The sequence below is a fragment of the Aedes aegypti genome, chromosome 2 (assembly GCF_002204515.2).
Source record: "Aedes aegypti strain LVP_AGWG chromosome 2, AaegL5.0 Primary Assembly, whole genome shotgun sequence".
Taxonomy (NCBI): Eukaryota; Metazoa; Arthropoda; class Insecta; order Diptera; family Culicidae; genus Aedes; species Aedes aegypti.
This window is the reverse complement of record NC_035108.1, coordinates 239,981,389-240,001,084: the sequence shown is the minus strand read 5'-3', so window position 1 is coordinate 240,001,084 and position 19,696 is coordinate 239,981,389. Positions and strand designations below refer to the sequence as shown.

The following is a 19,696-nucleotide window of genomic DNA, read 5'->3' as shown; positions in this document are numbered from 1 at the left end:
CGCCACCGTGGTGTTTTTGTACACTAATCGAATGTCATACATAATCAAAAGTATCATGGATGTAACTTTTGAAATACTTATAGTTTAAATATGATATAGCCGTTATTTGAGCGGGAAAAATTGTTAAAGTAGTTACAGTCACATGCTCTTTCATGTGATTAAATAAAACAAGATTTCATTAAACATTGTAGGTCCCTGTTTCTGAAGAACCTCCTTATGCAAACCCTGGAGGAACTCCTTATAAAAATCTTAGAAAAACTCCTGATGGAATTCCTTGAGAAACTCCCGCTGTAGTCTCTAGAAGAACTTCTGATGTACTTCCTTAAGAAACTCCTAACAGAATCTCTGAAGGAATTTCTGACGGGATCTCTATAAGAACTCCTGATTAAATCTCCAGATTTATGGTAATATTCCTGAAGGAACTCCTTATAAAATCCCAAGAAGAAATCCTGATAGAATTTCTTGGGGAACCCCTGACATAATCTCTAGAAGAATTGCAGGTGCAATCTGCGAAGGAACTCTTGATGGCATCCCTAAAGGAACTTCTGAAAGAACCCCTATAGGAAATCCAGGTAGGATGAGTTTCCAGGAGTTCTTGATAGAATCCTTGGAGCAACTCCTGATGGAACCCTAAAGAAATTCCTAATTGAATCTTAGGAGGTACTCCTGATGAAATCTTTAGAAGAATTCTTGTTGAAAGACTCCTGATAAATCCCTGGAGAAAGTTTTGATAGAATTCCTGGACGAATTCCATGTGGAATATCTAAAGCAACTGCTAATGAAATCCCTGGAGGAACTCCTGATGGAATCCTTTAAGATATTCCTGATGTAATCCTCAGAAGAACTCCTGAAGAAATTCTGATGTAATCCCTGGAAGAGTTCCAGGTGGAATCTCTGAAGGAACATCTGATATAATCTCTAGAAGAACTCCTGATGGAATCCCTATGAGAACTTCTGTTGAAATAAATTTCTGATGGAAACCCTGGAATTCTTACAGCATCATCTAGAAGAATTCCTGGTGAAATTTTGCGCTTAATAATGGCAAATGTTTAGAACACCTGTACCTAATTAATATTATTGTAGGTTCCAAAGAAATTCCTCTGGAATGCAATTCTTAAATCAAAACTTTCATGCAACCGAAACGTACCATTCCACGATACAATTCTATCCCTTTTGAACTCGGGTCCCTGCGTAGCCATCTCCCAACCATCTCCAATTGGTGGATTGAGATAAAGCACGAATCAGCCACTGCAGGCAAAAGTGCACCGCGCAATTGTGCATCATTGTCTGGAGTGTTTCGTCTGAGTGCCTGGCTAATGACAGCACTCGGCTAATTACAAATCCGTGTGCTCTTTTCCACACCACATCGAAATGTGAAAAGTTTTCCCATTCTTTACAATCTCTGACGCGAATTTCTGATTCAGATATATTTTTGAATGTAAAATGAGAATCCACTTTCCGTTGAGTTAACCCTAAACTTTGTGCCATCCATCAGTCGATTAGATGGCCGGGTGACAGATACTTCTCGCCTCTTTGGCCTTAATTAGCATTAAGGTGAAACGTCCATCGTCGATGGCGGATGAAACCAGTCGTTAAAGGAGAGTGGCAATGGTGCCTACTGGAAATTGACCCAACAGCGTTTGCAAGAAGATAGACGGTAAAAGCAATTTGAACTTTTTTGGAAGTGTTTGATGAATGGAAGCCCAGTTGATTGACTTAAAGAAGCAAGTTGTTCGGTTTGGGACTCTCGGAACAAGGTGCTGGAATACAACAGATAGCGGAAACAGTCGTCGATTCGGCTGTTATTCAAAGATAGAGGAATTGGAAAATTAATACCACGGTCGAATTAAAGTTTGAAAAGTTCGATTTAGATTGCCGACGGTCTCAATTGACCGTTATTGTTGTAGAGCGAGAGGCTCTGTTACCTATTTAATTAGACGTCACAACTTTTATTGGCCCGCATTGTGGCGGCGACGAAGACGTTGAGGCGGATCAGGATTCGTGAAAAAGTTATTAATTGCGAATAATAAAATTGTGTACTCACTCTGTTTTGATTCCATTCTGGATTGAGTCAGCTTTGGCCATCGCGTTTTGACTGCGACTGCTGAACCAGGCGCGGCTTGGGGAAGGTGAGGAGTGGCTTTATGGTTCCGTGATTGCAATGTTGTTTTTGTCCCCGGTGGAGATTCGATGGATCCGTTTTTCACGTCGGAAAGCGCCCAGGCAATCGAGCAGAGCTACTTCGGCAGCAACGCAATAAGACAAATCCTGAAACTGGAAACACAATAAAAATGGATTGATTAGTTCGATTGTTGGGGATTTTATTGTTCAGTTAGGAATGAGTTTAATATTGTAAGGACAAGACGATTGATGTCATCGAAAAATTTGCATAACTGATTCGTTGCTGTGGAATCTCGGTTTTATGAGATTTTGAGGTTTTTCTTCTTCTTGGCATTAACGTCCTCACTGGGGCAGAGCCTGCTTCTCAGCTTAGTGTTCTTTATGAGCACTTCCACAGTTATTAACTGAGAGCTTTCTTTGCCAAAATTGCCAGTTTCGCATTCGTATATCGTGTGGCAGGTACGCTGATACTCTATGCCCAGGGAAGTCAAGGAAATTTCCATTACGAAAAAGATCCTGGACCGACCGGAAATCGAATCCAGACACCTTCAGCATGGCTTTGCTTTGTAGCCGTGGACTCTTACCACTCGGCTAAGAAAGGCCCCTAGATTTTGAGGTTGTGAATTAGGTCAAATTAATATCTGTGATACGTTTTGAAACTTAAAGTCAAATTGGTGTAACCTTTTTTCTATCTTCTAGCTTCTAATTTCTAGCTTCTTGCTTCTATTTTCTATCTTCTATCTTCTATCTTCTATCTTCTATTTTCTATCTTCTATCTTCTAACTTCTATCTTCTATCTTCTATCTTCTATCTTCTATCTTCTATCTTCTATCTTCTATCTTCTATCTTCTATCTTCTATCTTCTATCTTCTATCTTCTATCTTCTATCTTCTATCTTCTATCTTCTATCTTCTATCTTCTATCTTCTATCTTCTATCTTCTATCTATCTTCTCTTCTATCTTCTATCTTCTATCTTCTATCTTCTATCTTCTATCTTCTATCTTCTATCTTCTATCTTCTATCTTCTATCTTCTATCTTCTATCTTCTATCTTCTATCTTCTATCTTCTATCTTCTATCTTCTATCTTCTATCTCTATCTTCTATCTTCTATCTTCTATCTCTATCTTCTATCTTCTATCTTCTATCTTCTATCTTCTATCTTCTATCTTCTATCTTCTATCTTCTATCTTCTATCTTCTATCTTCTATCTTCTATCTTCTATCTTCTATCTTCTATCTTCTATCTTCTATCTTCTATCTTCTATCTTCTATCTTCTATCTTCTATCTCTATCTTCTATCTTCTATCTTCTATCTTCTATCTTCTATCTTCTATCTTCTATCTTCTATCTTCTATCTTCTATCTTCTATCTTCTATCTTCTATCTTCAATTTCTATCTTCTACCTTCTTCAATCAATACCCACACTGGAATCACTGTTGCCAAAGTCAATATTTGTTATAATTGCATGTCTGCAGAGCCATCAACGTATTGAAATTTCCATCGTCGCAACTACTGCAGCTCCCATGAGTGTCTCAATCGACACATTCAATCAGCTATCGATCGGATCATAATTTCGGAGCTCCAATCCAATCGAGAATTGCGGTCGTAATGGGCATATTTAGTGGAAGTTATTTCCGTTTATGGCACCCTGTAGCTCTCGTAGCAGATGCAATATTCGTGCGCAACGACGGTGTTGACAGACGACCGATGGTGGTAAGCTACCCGAATACCAGCCAGTCAGTTAGTTGGTCCAACTCGTAGTCCGGGCTCTAATTAAATTATGGTCGGCAATTTCATTTCGCTAAATAGCTATTTACGGCTTCAAGTGAGGAACGCCGTTCTGGTTGGTACTCGGAGTAAATATCACGTCGGCTGGTTTTACTTTCACCTAGTTGAGTTTATGCTGATCCGAATCCGAAATTGCCAAACTGATGAGGTCGGTTCATAGGAGTTTTGGGCCAAACAGAGTCTGCTAGTGGTGCCCATAATCAGTTATGATTTTCATGAAAAAACCGCAGAACATCTCTCCTCGCTGATATGCCAAAACTTGAAAGCATGGGATAGATATACTTTCAGGGTAAAATATGTGGTATTCCATTAACTTCTGGCTTCATGGTCAGATCCATGTTCATATTAAAAGTACAAAGGAACTGGTTTAATTTAAGATGAAGCTATTATTCTAAGATCTGCTATCCTCTACTAATAAAATATGCTAATGAAACTTCTATAAGATGGTGTTATTGCACCTTTTTTGAATTTTCTATAATCTATATCATACCTCAAAGGCTAAAGCGAATGAAAGATATAAAATAAAAAAAAATATCTAGAAGTCAGAAGCTAGAAGTTCTGATCGTGAAGCACGATCTAACCTCCTGACCACCAACGCCGTACTCACCGTAGACGTAGCAGTAATCATTGAGGAACGGCAAGTGTCATACGACGAGCATGTAGACGCGGCGAAACGACTAAAACCGAAGAAATGTCCTGGTCCAGATGGAATACCGAACGTAGCGCTGAAAGCTGCCATACTGGCATATCCGGACATGTTCAGGAAGGCGTTTCAGAAGTGCCTTGACGAAGGTAACTTTCCAGAGAATATTGAAGATCCAGAAACTTGTACTGCTGCTAAAGCCAGGGATGTCACTGAGAGATCCAGCCTCGTTTCGTTTCAGCACTCGAGTGTGCTGAAAAGCGTCGAAACAGAAATGAAGAAGAGATCGATATTGTACCGTGGTCACTAAAGATGTGAAAAACGCATTCAACAGCGCGTGATCGGGATCAATGAGAGAATGTGCAAGTTGAGGCTCAAAGGCCGGTTCTTCAACTTCAGCATAACAAACGTGCACAGCCCTCATTCCGGAAGCTTGGTTAAACTGTGCCCAAAACTCTCCGTCGTCAACAACGTACGGTACCGACGGGCGCCCCGGTGTGACCTAGAGTGGCTGAGGCAACCGGATGTCCCAACTGCGTACGCGCAGCACCTTGAGGCTGCATTACCGAAAGGGTGTGAGCTGGATTAAGCCCCACTTGAGGACTGCTGGAGTACAATGAGAGCAGTCATCAACGATGCAGCTGAAAACAACGTCGGGTACGTGGGACGGAGTCGGTTTCACGAGGAGGCGGTCATGCTGCAGCAAGGGACCCGACAGAACATGGAACGATATAGACGGAAACCACAACAGCAGACCCGCCTCTTTCGGGAGAAAAACGCCGCCTGGAGGAGACGGAGTGCAAGGAGATGGAACAGCTGAGCCGGTCTCAAGAAACACGTAAGTTCTATCAGAAGGAGCATTTTAACGGACGAGCGTGAGGTGATCGAAAGGTGGAAGCAGCACTTCGACGAACACCTGAATTGCGCTAAGAGCACAGGCACTAAAGGACGGGACAACGGACGAAATCGCTTCGTCAGTACTGCAAGCGATGGAAACCAACCAGCCCCCACATTGAGGGAGGTTAAGGATTTTCACCCGCTCAAGAACATTAAAGCTGCTGGTAAGGATGGTATCGGAGCTTAACTCATAAAGATGGGCCGAGAGAGGCTGAATATTTGTCTGCACCGGCTGATATGCACAATCTAGGAAACAGAACAGCTACCGGAGGAGTGGAAGGAAGGGTTAATGGGTCTCATCTACAAAAAAGGCGACAAGTTAGATTGTGAGAACTTTCGAGCCAGATCTCTACTGTACGGCAAATTCTTCAAAAATGTGGTGAATAGCAGGTCCCAACGCATCACCTTTTCACCGATTTCAAGGCGGCATACGATAGTATCGACCGCGTAGAGCTATGGAAAATCATGGACAAGAACAGCATTCCCGGAAAGCCCACAAGACTGATAAGAGCGACGATGGAAGGTGTGTAAAATTGTGTAAACCCGGGGACTACGACAAGTTGATGCACTTTCGTGCATGTTGTTCAATATTGCGCTAGAAGGTGTTATGCGGAGAGCCGGGCTTAACAGCCGGGTACGATTTCTACGAGATCCGGTCGATTGGACATTGTCGGCCGAACATTTGAAAAGGTGGCAGACCTGTACACCCGCCTGAAACGCGAGGCAGCAAAAGTTGGACTGGTGGTGAATGCGATCAAGACAAAGTATGTAGCAGTGTAACGATAGACGGGGATACGTTCGAGGTGGTCGACGAGTTCGTCTACCTTGGATCCTAGCTGACGACTGATAATAACGTTAGCCGTGAAATACGGAGGCGCATCATCAGTGGAAGTCGGGCCTACTGTGGCCTCCACAAGAAGCTGCGGTAAAAAAAGATTCACATGCGCACCAATTGTACCATGTACAAAACGCTCATAAGGCCGGTAGTCCTCTCTGGGCATGGCGGTGTGCAGGAAAACGGTGAGTGGCGACGAATGATGAATCACGAGCTCGCCCAACTTTACGGCGAACTCAGTAATTAGAAGGTGGCCAAAGCTGGAAGGATACGATGGGCAGGGCATGTTGCAAGAATGCCGGACAGCAACACTGCAAAGAGGGTGTTCACTCTGGAACCGGTTGGCACAAGAAGGCGTGAAGCGCAGCGAGCTAGGTGGGCGGATCGATTTGGCGAGCGTGGGGCAGAACCGAGGATGGAGAACGCGGCCACGAACCGAGTATTGTGGCGTGAAATTGTTGATTCAGTGTTATCTATTTAGGTGTTAACTAAATATATGAGTGAAATGATGCGCCAGCCGGAAGGCCATCGCCGCAGCACTGCACAGAATGCAGGTTCCCGACTATCTGTGCAAGATCCTGAGGAGCTACTTCCAGAGCAGAATCGTAGTGTACAAAACAAATGAAGGGCAGAAGTCAATACAACTGACAGCGGCGATCCTCAAGGTTCCATTCTCTGTCCAACTCTTAGGAGCGCGATATATGACAGAGTCCTTAGCATTGAGATTACCCAGGAAGGTGAAGATTGTTGGTTTTGCGGATGATGTGTCGCTAACGGTGATGGAAGAGACGCTGGAAAAAGTGGAGATGTCAGTGATGGAAACAATTGTCATATTGATAACGCAATGAATGACAATGACAAGAAGGCAATGAATGCAAGCAGTAATTCATAACGTGTGCTACCTAATGTCTCATCATCGATACTGAGATATGGAGTTCCTGCTTGGGGCAAGGCACTGGAAACAAAATGGATCCGCGAAAAGCTGAACAAAGCGTTTCGTCTGATGACAGTGCGAATTACGAGTGCGTATAGAACGATATCGTCAGATGCTGTATGCGTTATAGCCGGTATGAATCCCATTTTTATCGCTTTCGCGGAGGGTATCGGCTGCTACCATTAAAGAGACGTCAGAAACGTACGGAAGATCGCCAGATTTGGATCTATGGCGAGGTGGCAGCACGAGTGGGATAGCGTGGAATAGGCACGCAAAGTCGTCACACTGCCCAGACTGCCCAAACATCGAGGAGACACCGCAACATGTAGTTTTTGACTGCCCAAGATTCGCGAAAGTACATTCTCGGAAGCAGCAACGGAGATTTAAACCCCGACAACATCGTGCAGAAAATGTGTCATCACGCATGCACGTGGCAAGCGGTCAACAGAGCGATAACGCAGATCATGTCGTCGCTGCAACAGAAATGGCTAGAAAACCAGAGGGCGTCGGGATGTGATCGGTAGATTCTCTGTCAGGGATAGGCTGAGTAGCTCGAGCTTTACATAGTATCGGTGATCTGTAGTCGGGCACCTGCGAACCGGCAGCCTTCTTCCACCGGAATCGCAGGACTGACCTCGGCATCATACCGACCACCATCGATTCGGTGTAAGCTAGATCCTCCACCGGAGACTAGCTAAGTAGGTCGTGAAACAGCACCGGTAAGTGGTCGTCAGGGCGCCTGGGAGCCGGAAGTTTCCCACCACCGGAATCGCAGGACCGACCACGGCATCCGCCCGGAAAGTATCGGTTCGGCAGATCTTCCATCGCCGGGGAAATCTTCGTCGGAGTAGGATAGATCCATCGCCGGGGACTACTCTGAGTAGTACGTAGCGTATCACCGACTTGAGTCGTCGGAGCGCCTGTGAACCGGAAGGCATCCTTCAACCGGAATCGCTGGATCGACCTCGGCATCCAACTGGTCAACCAGGACAACAGCAGCAAGTCGTCGAACAGCAGCAGTGGAGAACAAGTCGTCGTAGAGCAACGAAATGCACATGAGCGTCCAGTAAAAGTTCAACAGGGCTCTGACGCGAGACCAGCTCAAGGAAAGTATGCGTCGTCGCACAGAAAGCTGTCCAAATCCCCGGCGAGATCCCGCCAATTGGGTAAAATGAGTAGTTGCAGAGACATCGTAGAAATGTTGCAGTGAGCAGCGTTTCTGACGACATTCAGCTCCAACAAGCAGAACAGCTGAGAATGACGAAGTGCATGAGCACAGCTCTCCCACGATGAAATTGCGTGATGTAGTTCTGGGGAAGATCGAGGCATAGAAGCAGTAGGGAAAGTGTTTTAGTGGTTAAACACGCCTAACGTGAGTTCTACACCATGACGTAGGCTAAGCTTTTAAGACTACTATAAATTAAAAAAAGAAACTAAAAACTAGAAGCAAGAAGCTTGAAGCTAAAAGCTAGAAACTAGAAGCTAGAATCTAGAAGCTGGTAGCTAGAAGCTTGAAGCTAGAAGTTAGAAAGTAGAAGTTAGAAACCAAAAACTGGAAGCTAGAAACTAGAGACTAGAAGCTAGAAACTAGAGACTAGAAACTAGAACTAGAAGCTAGAAGCTACAAGCTAGAAACTAGAAGCTGGAATCTAGAAGCTAGAAGCTACAAAAAAAGCTAAAAGATAGAAGTTAGAAGATAGAAGTCAGAAATTAGAAGCTATAAACTAGAAACTGGAACCTAGAAGCTAGAAGCTAAAATCTAGAAGCTAGAAACTAGAAACTAGGAGCTACAAGCTTGAAGCTAGAAGCTTGAAGCCAGATGCTTAAAGCTAGAAGCTAGAAGATAGAAGATAGAATATAGAAACTAGAAGCTGGAATATAGAAGCTAGAAGCTAGAAGCTAACAACTTGAAGCTAGAAACTAGAAACTAGAAGATAGAAGTAAGAAATTAGAAGCTAGAATCTAGAAGCTAGAAGATTGAAGCTAGAACTAGAAGCTACAGTATGGCCCATCAAAAAATGCGAAAATTGTTGGAATGTGAATTTGGCATGCACAAGCGTTATTTTCATTGTTTTTTGTGAGTGAATGTAATTTATGATTACTGTTGTATATTCTTACATATCTTCGCTATCTAGGACAACTTTTGTCATATTTTTCTTACTGTCCTTAATAATGTAATGAAGCAAAGATGTTCAAAGGTTTTGTCCACTCAAAGTTAACAACAATGGCTGATTGTCGTATACTCTGGTGATAAACTTGCCACCTTAAAAAATCACTATTTATCGTTGAAAATATTAGCTTGTTTGATATCAGACGATGGAGGAGTTCTTAGAGAACGTGTTTTTCATGGTCACAAAAAATATGTTGCCAGGGTCTTAGTTTTAAGGGCATTTGCGTCTTATGGGTTTGATATGCCTGTATTTTTTGCTAAAGTTTAATTAAAATACAAATACGGAAATCTATAAGAGTTTTTGAGGAAGAAATATTTTACTTCGGTTAGAGACTACTTATATCAATATTAGCTCATAGGTTTTGAGCAAAACAGAGCCGCTTATCACATTTATATGAAGGTTCAACCACGGCTTTCCAAAATTAGCCGTTTTTTTTGAGAATATGTAAAGGTCTCCAATAATCCAGGTATGAACCCATTCTATCATTTGATATGGGCGAATGGTGAAGACAAGGTCTGTGAAGAATCTCACCCGATCGTCTATGTTTTAGAAGCTTTCATCACAAAGATATTGAACTGGATGACTGCATGATAAAATTTGAAGGTATGCTTCCAATTCCTCTCTAGTAAGATGAAAGTAACAGATAAAAATTATGTCCAATGCTAAAAACTGAGTCGAACACATCAAATAATTCAAACAATGAGTAACATTTATGTTTCGTTTACATTTTCTTTTTAAAAACTACCATAAACCATGATTTGACGAATTTCGCATTTTTATGGGCCCTACTGTAGTAGCTAGAAGCTGTAAGCTTGAAGCTTGCAGCCAGAAGCTAGAAGTTAGAAAGAAGAAAAAAACTGGATGTTAGAAACTAGAAACTAGAAACTAAAACTAGAAGCTAGAAGCTGGAATCTAGAAGCTAGAAGTTAAAAATTAAAAGCTATAATATAGAAGTTAGAAGCTAGAAGGTAGAAGCTATAAGATATAAGATAGAAGATAGAAGATGGAAGATAGAAGATAGAAGATAGAAACTAGAGGCTGGAATCTAGAAACTAGAAACTAAAAAGTAGAAGCTAGAAACTTGAAGCTTGAAGCTAGAAGCTGGAAGATAGAAGCTAGAAGATAGAAGATAAAAACTATAGAAGCTGGAATCTAGAAGCTAGAAGTTAGAAGATAGAAGATAAAAACTTGCAGCTGGAATGTTGAAGCTAGAAGCTAAAACCCAGATGCTATAAGATAGAAGCTAGAAACTAGAAGCTAGAAGCTAAAAACTAGAAGCTAGAAGCTAGAAACTAGACACTAGAAAATAGAAGCTGGAACCTTGAAGCTATAAGCTAGAAGCTATAAGTTACAAGATATAAGCTTTAAATTAGAAGCTAGAAGATAGAAGATAGAAACTAGCAACTAGGAGCCAGAAGCTTTACGCTAGAAGCTTGAATAAAGAACTAGAAGCTAGAAATTAGAAGCTAGAAGCTAAAAACTAGAAGCTAAAAGCTAAAGCTAGAAGTTAGAAACTAGAAACTAGGAGCCAGAAGCTTTAAGCTAGAAGCTTGAATTAAGAACTAGAAGATGGAAGCTAAAAACTAGAAGCTAGTAGCTAAAGCTAGAAGCCAGAAACTAGAAGCTGGAATCTAGAAGCTAGAAGTTAAAAACTAGAAGCGAGAAGTTAGAAACTAGAAGCTAGAAGCTAGAATATAGAAGAAGCTTGTAGAAGTAGAAAAAACTTCCAATCTGAATAATTTCAAATCCGTTACCCGCAAAACAGTCAATCTGGATAGTTGTGCATCAACCGCAACGGCTATTCGAGCCTGTTAGCGAATTAACCAACCATTAAAAGTAGCATTACACAGACGAACAGTAAACTCCTTGACAGAGGAAAACGTTACACTCTGCTGTAGGGTCGATGTACCAATAGCCGCATAGCTAAGAACAAAAATTCGTATAAAATCGAAAAATAAAGCCTGCGGAATTATTTTTAGATCATCTGAAAGCTTTTTATCTTGGCTTGGTGTAAAAATTATGAAACATACGAATACTCATGTTTTTGTATTTATTATCGCTTGTGCCACTATAGGAACACATGTGCCTATAGTAGCACTATTCCTAATTTCTGTTCCTATAGTAGCACTAGCCTCACGGAATAGGCAAAACACAAATCAAAACCGTATTTTTACAAAAAAAATTATATTTTTCCTTTGAAGTGTGGATCAAAAGCGTTCGATTGATGTGAAAAAGTTTCTAATTTATCAACTATTTTGTTTAATAACAAAATAGTTTCTCTTAGTAGTGCTACTATAGGAACAATAGGTTAAATATAGGTGCAAGGGAGCTAAAATTTTAAGCAAAACTATTTGTTTCGATCATTTTTTGAACAAAATTGAGCTGTGTGTCAATTGTACTTAGATAAATAGCCACTGATCTTCATGTCAAAAATTATTTTGCTACGATTACCAGCGAAACGACCGTAAAAAGCCACTAGTGCCACTATAGGGGACCGTCCACTAAGGGAACACCGACCCTAATTGTTCGCATAAAAGCTGAGCATCAGTTTAACTCCCGGGGCGTAAAAAAGCTCTTTTTGTTTGACTACACCGGCCACACTGTTCCATCCCCGCTGTAACGAAAAACTCCCAATCAGGAACGGAACCAGAAAACCGACCAACTTCCATTCTCTTCTCTGTCCACTTGTTATGCTGTGATGTATCACTTTGTGCTTTGTGTTTTCCGGCTACTCTTCTCTGGTTTCGAGAGCGATGATCTTCCTACCTTTTACCTTTCACTATCACTTGACCATCGTTTTTTTTTTCTTTTTGTTTGCACTGTCCAACTCCTTCCCCGTTTTCTTCGGAGAACTTCTGCTGCATCTTCATTGGGGCTACCGTGAAACGGGGTACCTCTGATAGTCATTTGAAAAAAAAAAGGATTTTTTCTTCATTTTGTTTAGATGTTTATTTTATATTAAATTAAGTTTTGGTATATTAGTTATCGTATGCAGGGTAAAGTTTACGCTTTTTCAAATGGACTTATAACACACAACAGAAAATCGATTTTCGGTTAAACTACTGTGGAACATTATTGCAAGTGAAATTGGATTGGAGATTGTTAATAGAAAACATTGAGTAGATTATATGCATTGAAATACAGAATTTATTGAAAAAAACACCAACAAAAGCCATGTAAGTTGAAACATTTTTATTATTATTGGTATAATATTATATTTTATATGATTCTTATGTTTCAACATTGATTTCAGGATACATATTTCGATTGAAATCGAATGAATTATGTAAAGAGTATTGCATACGTCTAGGCGTATGAAATTACATGAAAATTCTTTGGATACTTTTTTAGATTCTACTAAATTTAAGATTTACCATAACTAGGTTATCAAAAATTATTGGCAAACTCTTTGAAAAATACATCATATAATGATTGCAGAAAAAAAATGTTTGTTAACGTTTCAAAAAATCTTATCAAATTTCAATATTTGAATATAAAGTTTCAAATGTTTTCGATTCCAATGCAAAAAGTTTTGACATGAAGTGTTAGACTTTAACTCTTAATATTGCAATCGTGTTGCTCAACTAATCAACAGAAATCATGTGATTTCTTTAGAAATTAAGCTTGCGGGACAATCAAAATTATCTGCATTATCAAAGACATCCCATTTTGCGGTACACGAAACCCGCGTCTGGCGCAGTGGAAGTGGCATATCAACTGCAGCACCGGGAAATCTCACTCTTAGAAGTGGCGAGTCTCATTTTTCATCGCCACCCGGTTTGATTGTTTTTCCGGCAAGTCATCGCTCAAAACGGCGGCGGCGGCGGCGGCGGCAGGCGACGACGGCAAGTGGCTTCATGCTACGCTGGAGAAGAAATTATGATGTACACACTGCTGGGTGATTGATTTCACTGCCATTTCACGGCTGCAGGATCTCACTATGGGCCAGAGATAAAAATTGCGCAACAAGAGTTCAAAAAACTAGTTTTCATAAAATTTATTACAGTCAACGCAAAACAAAATGTCAACTTGCTAGTTATTACTCAAATTTTCGAAAATCGTGTTTAGAAACGAGATTAGAAATTATTTTGCTGAAATGTGTGTGCTTCATATTTATCATATGCTCTCCGTGATACACAACAACAAAATTCTTAATTTTAAATATGTTTTTTGTTGAAACAAGTGTGTCTAAAAAAGATGTGTAAAAAATAAAGTGTATAATTTTGCATGGGGCCCAGATAGCCGTAGCGGTAAACGCGCAGCTATTCAGCATGACCATGCTGAGGGTCGTGGGTTCGAATCCCGCTGATCGAGGGTCTTTTCGTCAAGGAAATTTTCTCGATTCCCAGGGCATAGAGTATCTTCGTACCTGCCACACGATATACACATGCAAAAATGGTCAATCGGCAAAGAAAGCTCTCAGTTAATAACTGTGGAAGTGCTCATAAGAACACTAATCTGAGAAGCAGGCTTTGTCCCAGTGAGGACGTAATGCCAGAAAGAAGAAGAAGAATTTTGCATTTCCTTCACTTCCTTGTCCAAAGTTTTTCATTATTATCAGGGGTTAAAGCATTTTGCATTTTTATGAAAAACTTTATTGTGTTTTTCACTGTACTGAGCGATATCTTTGAAATACATGTTTCGTAATATGAAATAAATTTCAACGCAAAATGTTAAAAATAGTATGGTATAGTATTATTTTCCTTAAATTCTTACTTTTAACAATTTTCTTTGAAATGCGTCCAAATCACCAGCTATTTTGTTTGAGTTTGGTACTTTTAGGTTGCTGTGTTCATTACTAAAGTGCTTAGAATTTTGTCGCGATATTTAGATTTCTAGCCCACAGTGGCTCCCCAGGAAGCGTTGAGAAAACAGATAAAAGTGGGAAAGCACTGTTCCCCTAGTGTCACGCTGATGGTCACTTGGATGGCAGCCACACTTAAGGTTTAGAGATGAATGAGCTGCCATCATCATTGTCCATGTCACCTGAGATGAAATTACTGATCCAACTGCAGCAATCGCAAGCAAACTGGGTCAGCCGAAGAAGCATAAGTTATCTTCCGCCTACTTTGTTTGGCCCATTCAAGCCGGCTCTTGAATTCTTCCATCGTTTTTCCCTCCGCTGGGCGACCATAGGGAAAGTTTTTCCATTTACAACACATTTTTCTTTTGCTTCCTTTTCGGGTGCGCACTATTCCTAGAGAACAAAAAGCGAAGCACAACCTGGGCAAAGAACAAGCAGAAAAAAAAACTACACTTCAATGATAAAAGATACAGAACCGAGCAAGACGAGACCAGGGAAATGTAGCGTACAACAATTGAGCTAATTTCTTTGGGCAACTTTTCTCGGTTTATCATCGACAACGTGGCATTTGAGAGTCTTCTGGTATTCTTTCCGCTCTGAAGAGTTCTTTTGATGATGGTGAAGCAAACAGTGGAAGCACGTTAAAATTGAATCACACATAATCTGGTGATATTGCGTCTGTTCTTCGTGGAATAGTCGAAGTTAATGTTTTTATAAAATATAAGAAATTACAGGAGAAACTTCAGAGGAGTTTCCGTTGGAGCTCTTAAGCAATTTCCGAAGGAATTCCGAAGGAGTAATCGGATGGACTCCAAAGAAATTCCCCGAGGAATTCCGCAGCTGAGCTTCAAATGAATTCTCGGTGGAGCATTTGAGGCTTTTCCGGAAGAACTGTAGATAAATTCCCATGATGAACTTCTCGAAGAACTAAAGTAACAAGGAGTAAAAGAGGTCCGGAGAATCACCAGGAGAAATGGACACTAGCGAGAGAACACGCCGGCGATAGTACTTATCTACCAGGGTACAATTCGATTGGAGACCGTTTTATTCGGTTATATTCGATGTCCGACACGTCCTTATCACGTCCAAGCCCAATGTAGTGCTTTAACTGCTGGCTGTTTGGAAATACGAAGCAACGCTGCCAGACTAAATCGGCCACATGTGGGACTTGCTCCGAAATCATCCGATTCCCGAGAACAAGGAATGCAATATTGAACTGTTTTGCATAACTTGCGACAGCAATGATTACAGGGTCTCCAGCCGTTCCTGCCCTTTGAGGCAGTTTGAGAACACCGTTCAACGGATGAAAGTCGACCAAGGAATCTCGTATCCAGCAGCCCGCCGAATCTTAGAACAAAACCGCGGTGGAAAATCTTTCGTTAATGTTGTAGGACCCCGCCCAACGATGCCCTCCGGCAGAAAAACGTACACTGAACCAAGGAATCATATCAATATTATCTGAAAACACTTATAGTTTTTTTCCATGTAGTTTTTCACATAACGCTCATCGGTTTATCACATAAACTATTCCGACTTGATTATTATTGGATTCATCTGACAGATCACATAAATTTAAAATGAAAATTTTATTTGAACCATTGGATTTTGTCAATGACTTTTATGTGAAATTCAGATGGCATATATTAATTTTGTTAATGATATTTATATGATAGCACAATTAATTGAAATGGGGAATATTACTGATTTTGAGAGAAATTTATAAAAAATATAATTTAAATTTAATTATATCTATTCAGCATGTTTTGTCTTCATTGGCGTAAATAGGGAGAATCATAGGCTTGCCCCCACCGAAAAAAATGGAAAAGAAATGAAATTAGTGTACAGTATCAAACATGCCTAAATGTTTGATACTAAACGCGTTTAAGGTGCAAGCAAAAATGGCTCAAAAGTCAGAACTGAAAGAGCAATTTTCTTCTTTTAAAACAATAAATTTATGAAAATAAGAACACACAGCCTTTTTATTTGGCAAATAAAAGAGCTATGTGTTTTTATTTTCTTCGATTTGTCTATTTAAAAAGAGAAAACTGCTTTTTCAGTTTAGATTTTTGTACCATTTTTATTTGGGCCTTAATGACAGGCAATAGAAATATATAGTTTTTAAACGTCACATATTGCCATACTGTTTACTTTTTGTCCTTTCCCGATATTAAAATTCATTGAAACACGTTGTAGATTTAGCAGAACTGATTTGATGCATTAACAATACTCCTATGGTTATTTGAAAACCATAGTTTCTTCAAATTTTAAAACAAGCATATCGCAGATATGATCCATTATCTAGAACGAATCGTTGTTACTGTAAAAAGTTTGTGTATATGAGTTATGGTAAAGTTTTACAAAAAAAAAATGTTTTTCAAAAATAAACAATGAGGCAGCAAGTAAATTTTATTTTGTATTCTTTTTTTTCGTGAAATTTTAAATACTGTATATTTTAATTTATGAGCCATTCGATAAATTTATCTCTGAGACGTCGGAAACAGATATGAACTGCTGGTAAGTAAACGACAGCGAAGCAGTTGCATTCAAATGTGACAGCAAAAATGTGAACATTGAAATTTATTTATGTATAGTAAGATAGCGGCGGATTCGTACAAAAAACAACATCGAACCGAGTAAAGTCGTGGATGTCGCAACGATTTTTTTAAATGTTAAATTTACACCAATTTTCTGAAGTTCTTGTATTGATAAGGTAATAAGACCATGTTACTATATGTTTCTTTAGAACAAACCTAGAAGTTAAAGTTTGAACAAATCTAGAAACCGCAAACGATTTTGTGTAAGTCACACTAATATTAGAAATTTTTGCATGTGAAACCACAAAATGTCCTTATATTTTTCTTGGCTCAGATTCCTTATTTTACCAAGTCCAATGAAACAGTCGTTTGTTAGGCGACCTTTACTTACTTCTATGCCAATCGCCTGTATAAAAACTGATTGTTTTTCAAGAATGAGCTCATGATTTTTTCGGGGTGGAGAATTATATGCCCTCTTTAAAATGCTACCTGTTCTTGTATGAAACTGCTTTATGCCAAACGTCCTTCTAGGCGTTTCTAAGCCTATCATAAGAATGCTCTGAAGTGTATTTTTTGACCCATAGTGGGGCGGCGAAATTTACAAATTAGCCTGAATCCACATTTTATCTTCAAGTTTAGTGAAATTTGCCTGATTGTGCAAAAAAAAGTGACCAAAATTTCACATTTCCACATAGTTTTGCGAAAAACTGTTTTTTTTTTGTATATTACAATTAACCTTGTTTTGGGCAATTTTTCGATGAAAATTTAGTGTGCATTTTTCTGTAAACATAAGTATGTCTGTCGTATAAGTGTCGATATTTTGTGTTTCGCCCAGGGAAGACAATCAATGTTGAAACTATTATAACTAAAAATTGGTAAATATTTTAACACAAGTTTGTTTAGCAAAATTATAGCAAATGAGGTTCACTGTGTGGTATTTTTTCTTTTCAATTGCTATTGTTTTTATTAAAATTTTGATTATACCACTTAGGCCGAACCCTTTCCCTACCTTACTATAATTGAATATAATTAAATCCTTTAGCAAAATACCTTCATCTTGCTTTCTTCAAACGAATTTGATGACGACAGCTTTATTTGAGTAGAAAACTTCCAATTCTTCAATATGACGATAGCCAAGCAGCTTTAGGATGTAAAGTCTTCAACTCGAACAAAAAAGGTATTATTCAATCCTATGTTCAAAATTAGGTTTCGAGAGGTTAAGACAAATGAATCGCTCGCTACAGAAATACTGAGCAACAGTGATCCATATTTTCAAACTAGCAAGCTTTTTTTCTTTGAAGGTTTGGGTTTTGTTTTGGCTTTTCTGTTTCAAGAGGTTAGAATTTCACATTGATCTTCAACCTTAATTGAACTGATACATTTGAAACTTTATCTTGTTTTATAACTCTGCTAAAAAATTTCAAATCGAATTGGAAAGGTAAATTTGTTTCCTGATTGATCCTGATGAAAAGCAGAATTTTAAATCTTTCTATTTCATTCGAGATATATTTGATTGGGTTGAATACGTCATCTTGGTAGTATAAAACGTCGCAGCGTTATACTATTTTTCCATAAAAAAAATGACATTTGGTAACAAAGTTGATCAATCGATGTTGAACCATATTCAAGTTTTTATATACCGACCTTTGTATGAAAGGGCTCCACAATAATCGGTTCACAAATCTTATCGAAACAAGCATTGTAAAGTTATCTAAATCCGAAATCTAATGTAAAACTTTTATCTTTCATGATAAGGGGCCGTGGCCCCCCTCAAATCTGATGGCTATTTACGCCCATGTTTGTCTTCCAAAATAAAATATGATTAAGCGAATTTAAATTTGGGTTTATAAACAAAGTTTGAACGGTCTTCTATCCTTAAATTTGGGTATCGCTTCCTATACCATTTTGGGTGTTCCGGATTGTCCACCTTCCGTTTTTTCCCATTTCTTCCATCGTCATGCATTTACCATTTCTCTCATCTGCAATTGGATCGATGATATTTCCTGATCATTTGCTTGTTTTACGGTGTCAGGGCGTTCTAAATTTAATTTTCTGTTGCTTTGCTGTAAGATCAAATACAGATCAATGAATTCATATTTCATGGTTTTATTTATGAATATTCAACTTACCCTTTAGGTTCACATATTCGTAAAATATCCCATGGTGCGCAATTTCAAATCATTTTCACTCCATTTATCAGGTCAGCCGAACTCGCCATCATGAAAGTACTTCCAGTAAAACGATTAAATTTGCACATGTGCCTATACCATAATAGTTATCGGATAACATACATAACTTTCGTTCATATATAATATATAGTGTTGACTAATGAATATTATGAGGTATAATAATGAGTTTTATGTACTTTCCACATGAGTATCATTGGATACACATAATATGAATGGGATTTCAAGTATCGCCAAAGTAAGTGACGTTTTTAATAATTTCTATGATATTTCTTGGTTCAGTGTAAGGATCGATCAGTTGACAGCTGCTCTAACCTCAAAGGATGCTGAAATCGCCGAACTTTGAGCAGCTCTTGCAACTCGCGAAACCCCTCCGGCGGTCATCAATCACTAAATCGAATCTCTTAACACTATCGTCGCCAGCCAAGCAAAACAAATCCAACCGCTAACGGACTGAATATCCGTCTTCCTCAAGGCTGTCATGCCCGCTGCCAACCTCTCCGCGTCATCAACCACTCCAAAGCCAACCTCCGTGACACCAACTATCACCTCTGTATCAGCAACCTCCGTGCCAATAACCACCGCTTCCGTGCCCATCAATATCCCTATTGCCGCCGCTCCCGTAGACACTGCTTCTGCTTTAGCAAGTAAAACCGTCCAGTTAAATGTTCCACTATTGGAAACCATTTTTACTGATTGCGATAGTCCCTCTGCGGAACTCAGTACAAACGAGGAAAATACAGTTAACTCTCCCTTACTCGATATTCCGTATCTCGATATCG

The 19,696-nt window shown here is 39.4% G+C and overlaps 1 protein-coding gene and 1 long non-coding RNA gene across 6 annotated transcripts in view; both read right to left on the bottom strand.

The window, feature by feature from the left end:
* LOC5577722 (rho GTPase-activating protein gacF) overlaps positions 1 to 2,270 on the bottom strand; it is a 410,293-nt gene extending 408,023 nt beyond the window's left edge. For all 5 annotated transcript variants that reach the window (XR_002500441.1, XM_021844557.1, XM_021844559.1 and 2 more), the window contains exon 1: positions 2,045 to 2,270. Coding sequence is in view for 4 of the 5 variants with exons in the window: in XM_021844557.1 (XP_021700249.1) it covers positions 2,045 to 2,085 (41 nt within the window). In the remaining variant the exon portion in view is untranslated. The remainder of the gene's footprint in view (positions 1 to 2,044) is intronic.
* Positions 2,271 to 18,751: 16,481 nt separating this feature from the next.
* On the bottom strand, positions 18,752 to 18,992 carry LOC110676491. The gene is made up of 2 exons (XR_002500444.1): positions 18,858 to 18,992; positions 18,752 to 18,791 (listed from the first exon to the last, which is right to left on the bottom strand). It is a non-coding gene; the product is annotated as an uncharacterized LOC110676491 (long non-coding RNA).
* Between the last annotated feature and the right edge of the window lie 704 nt (positions 18,993 to 19,696).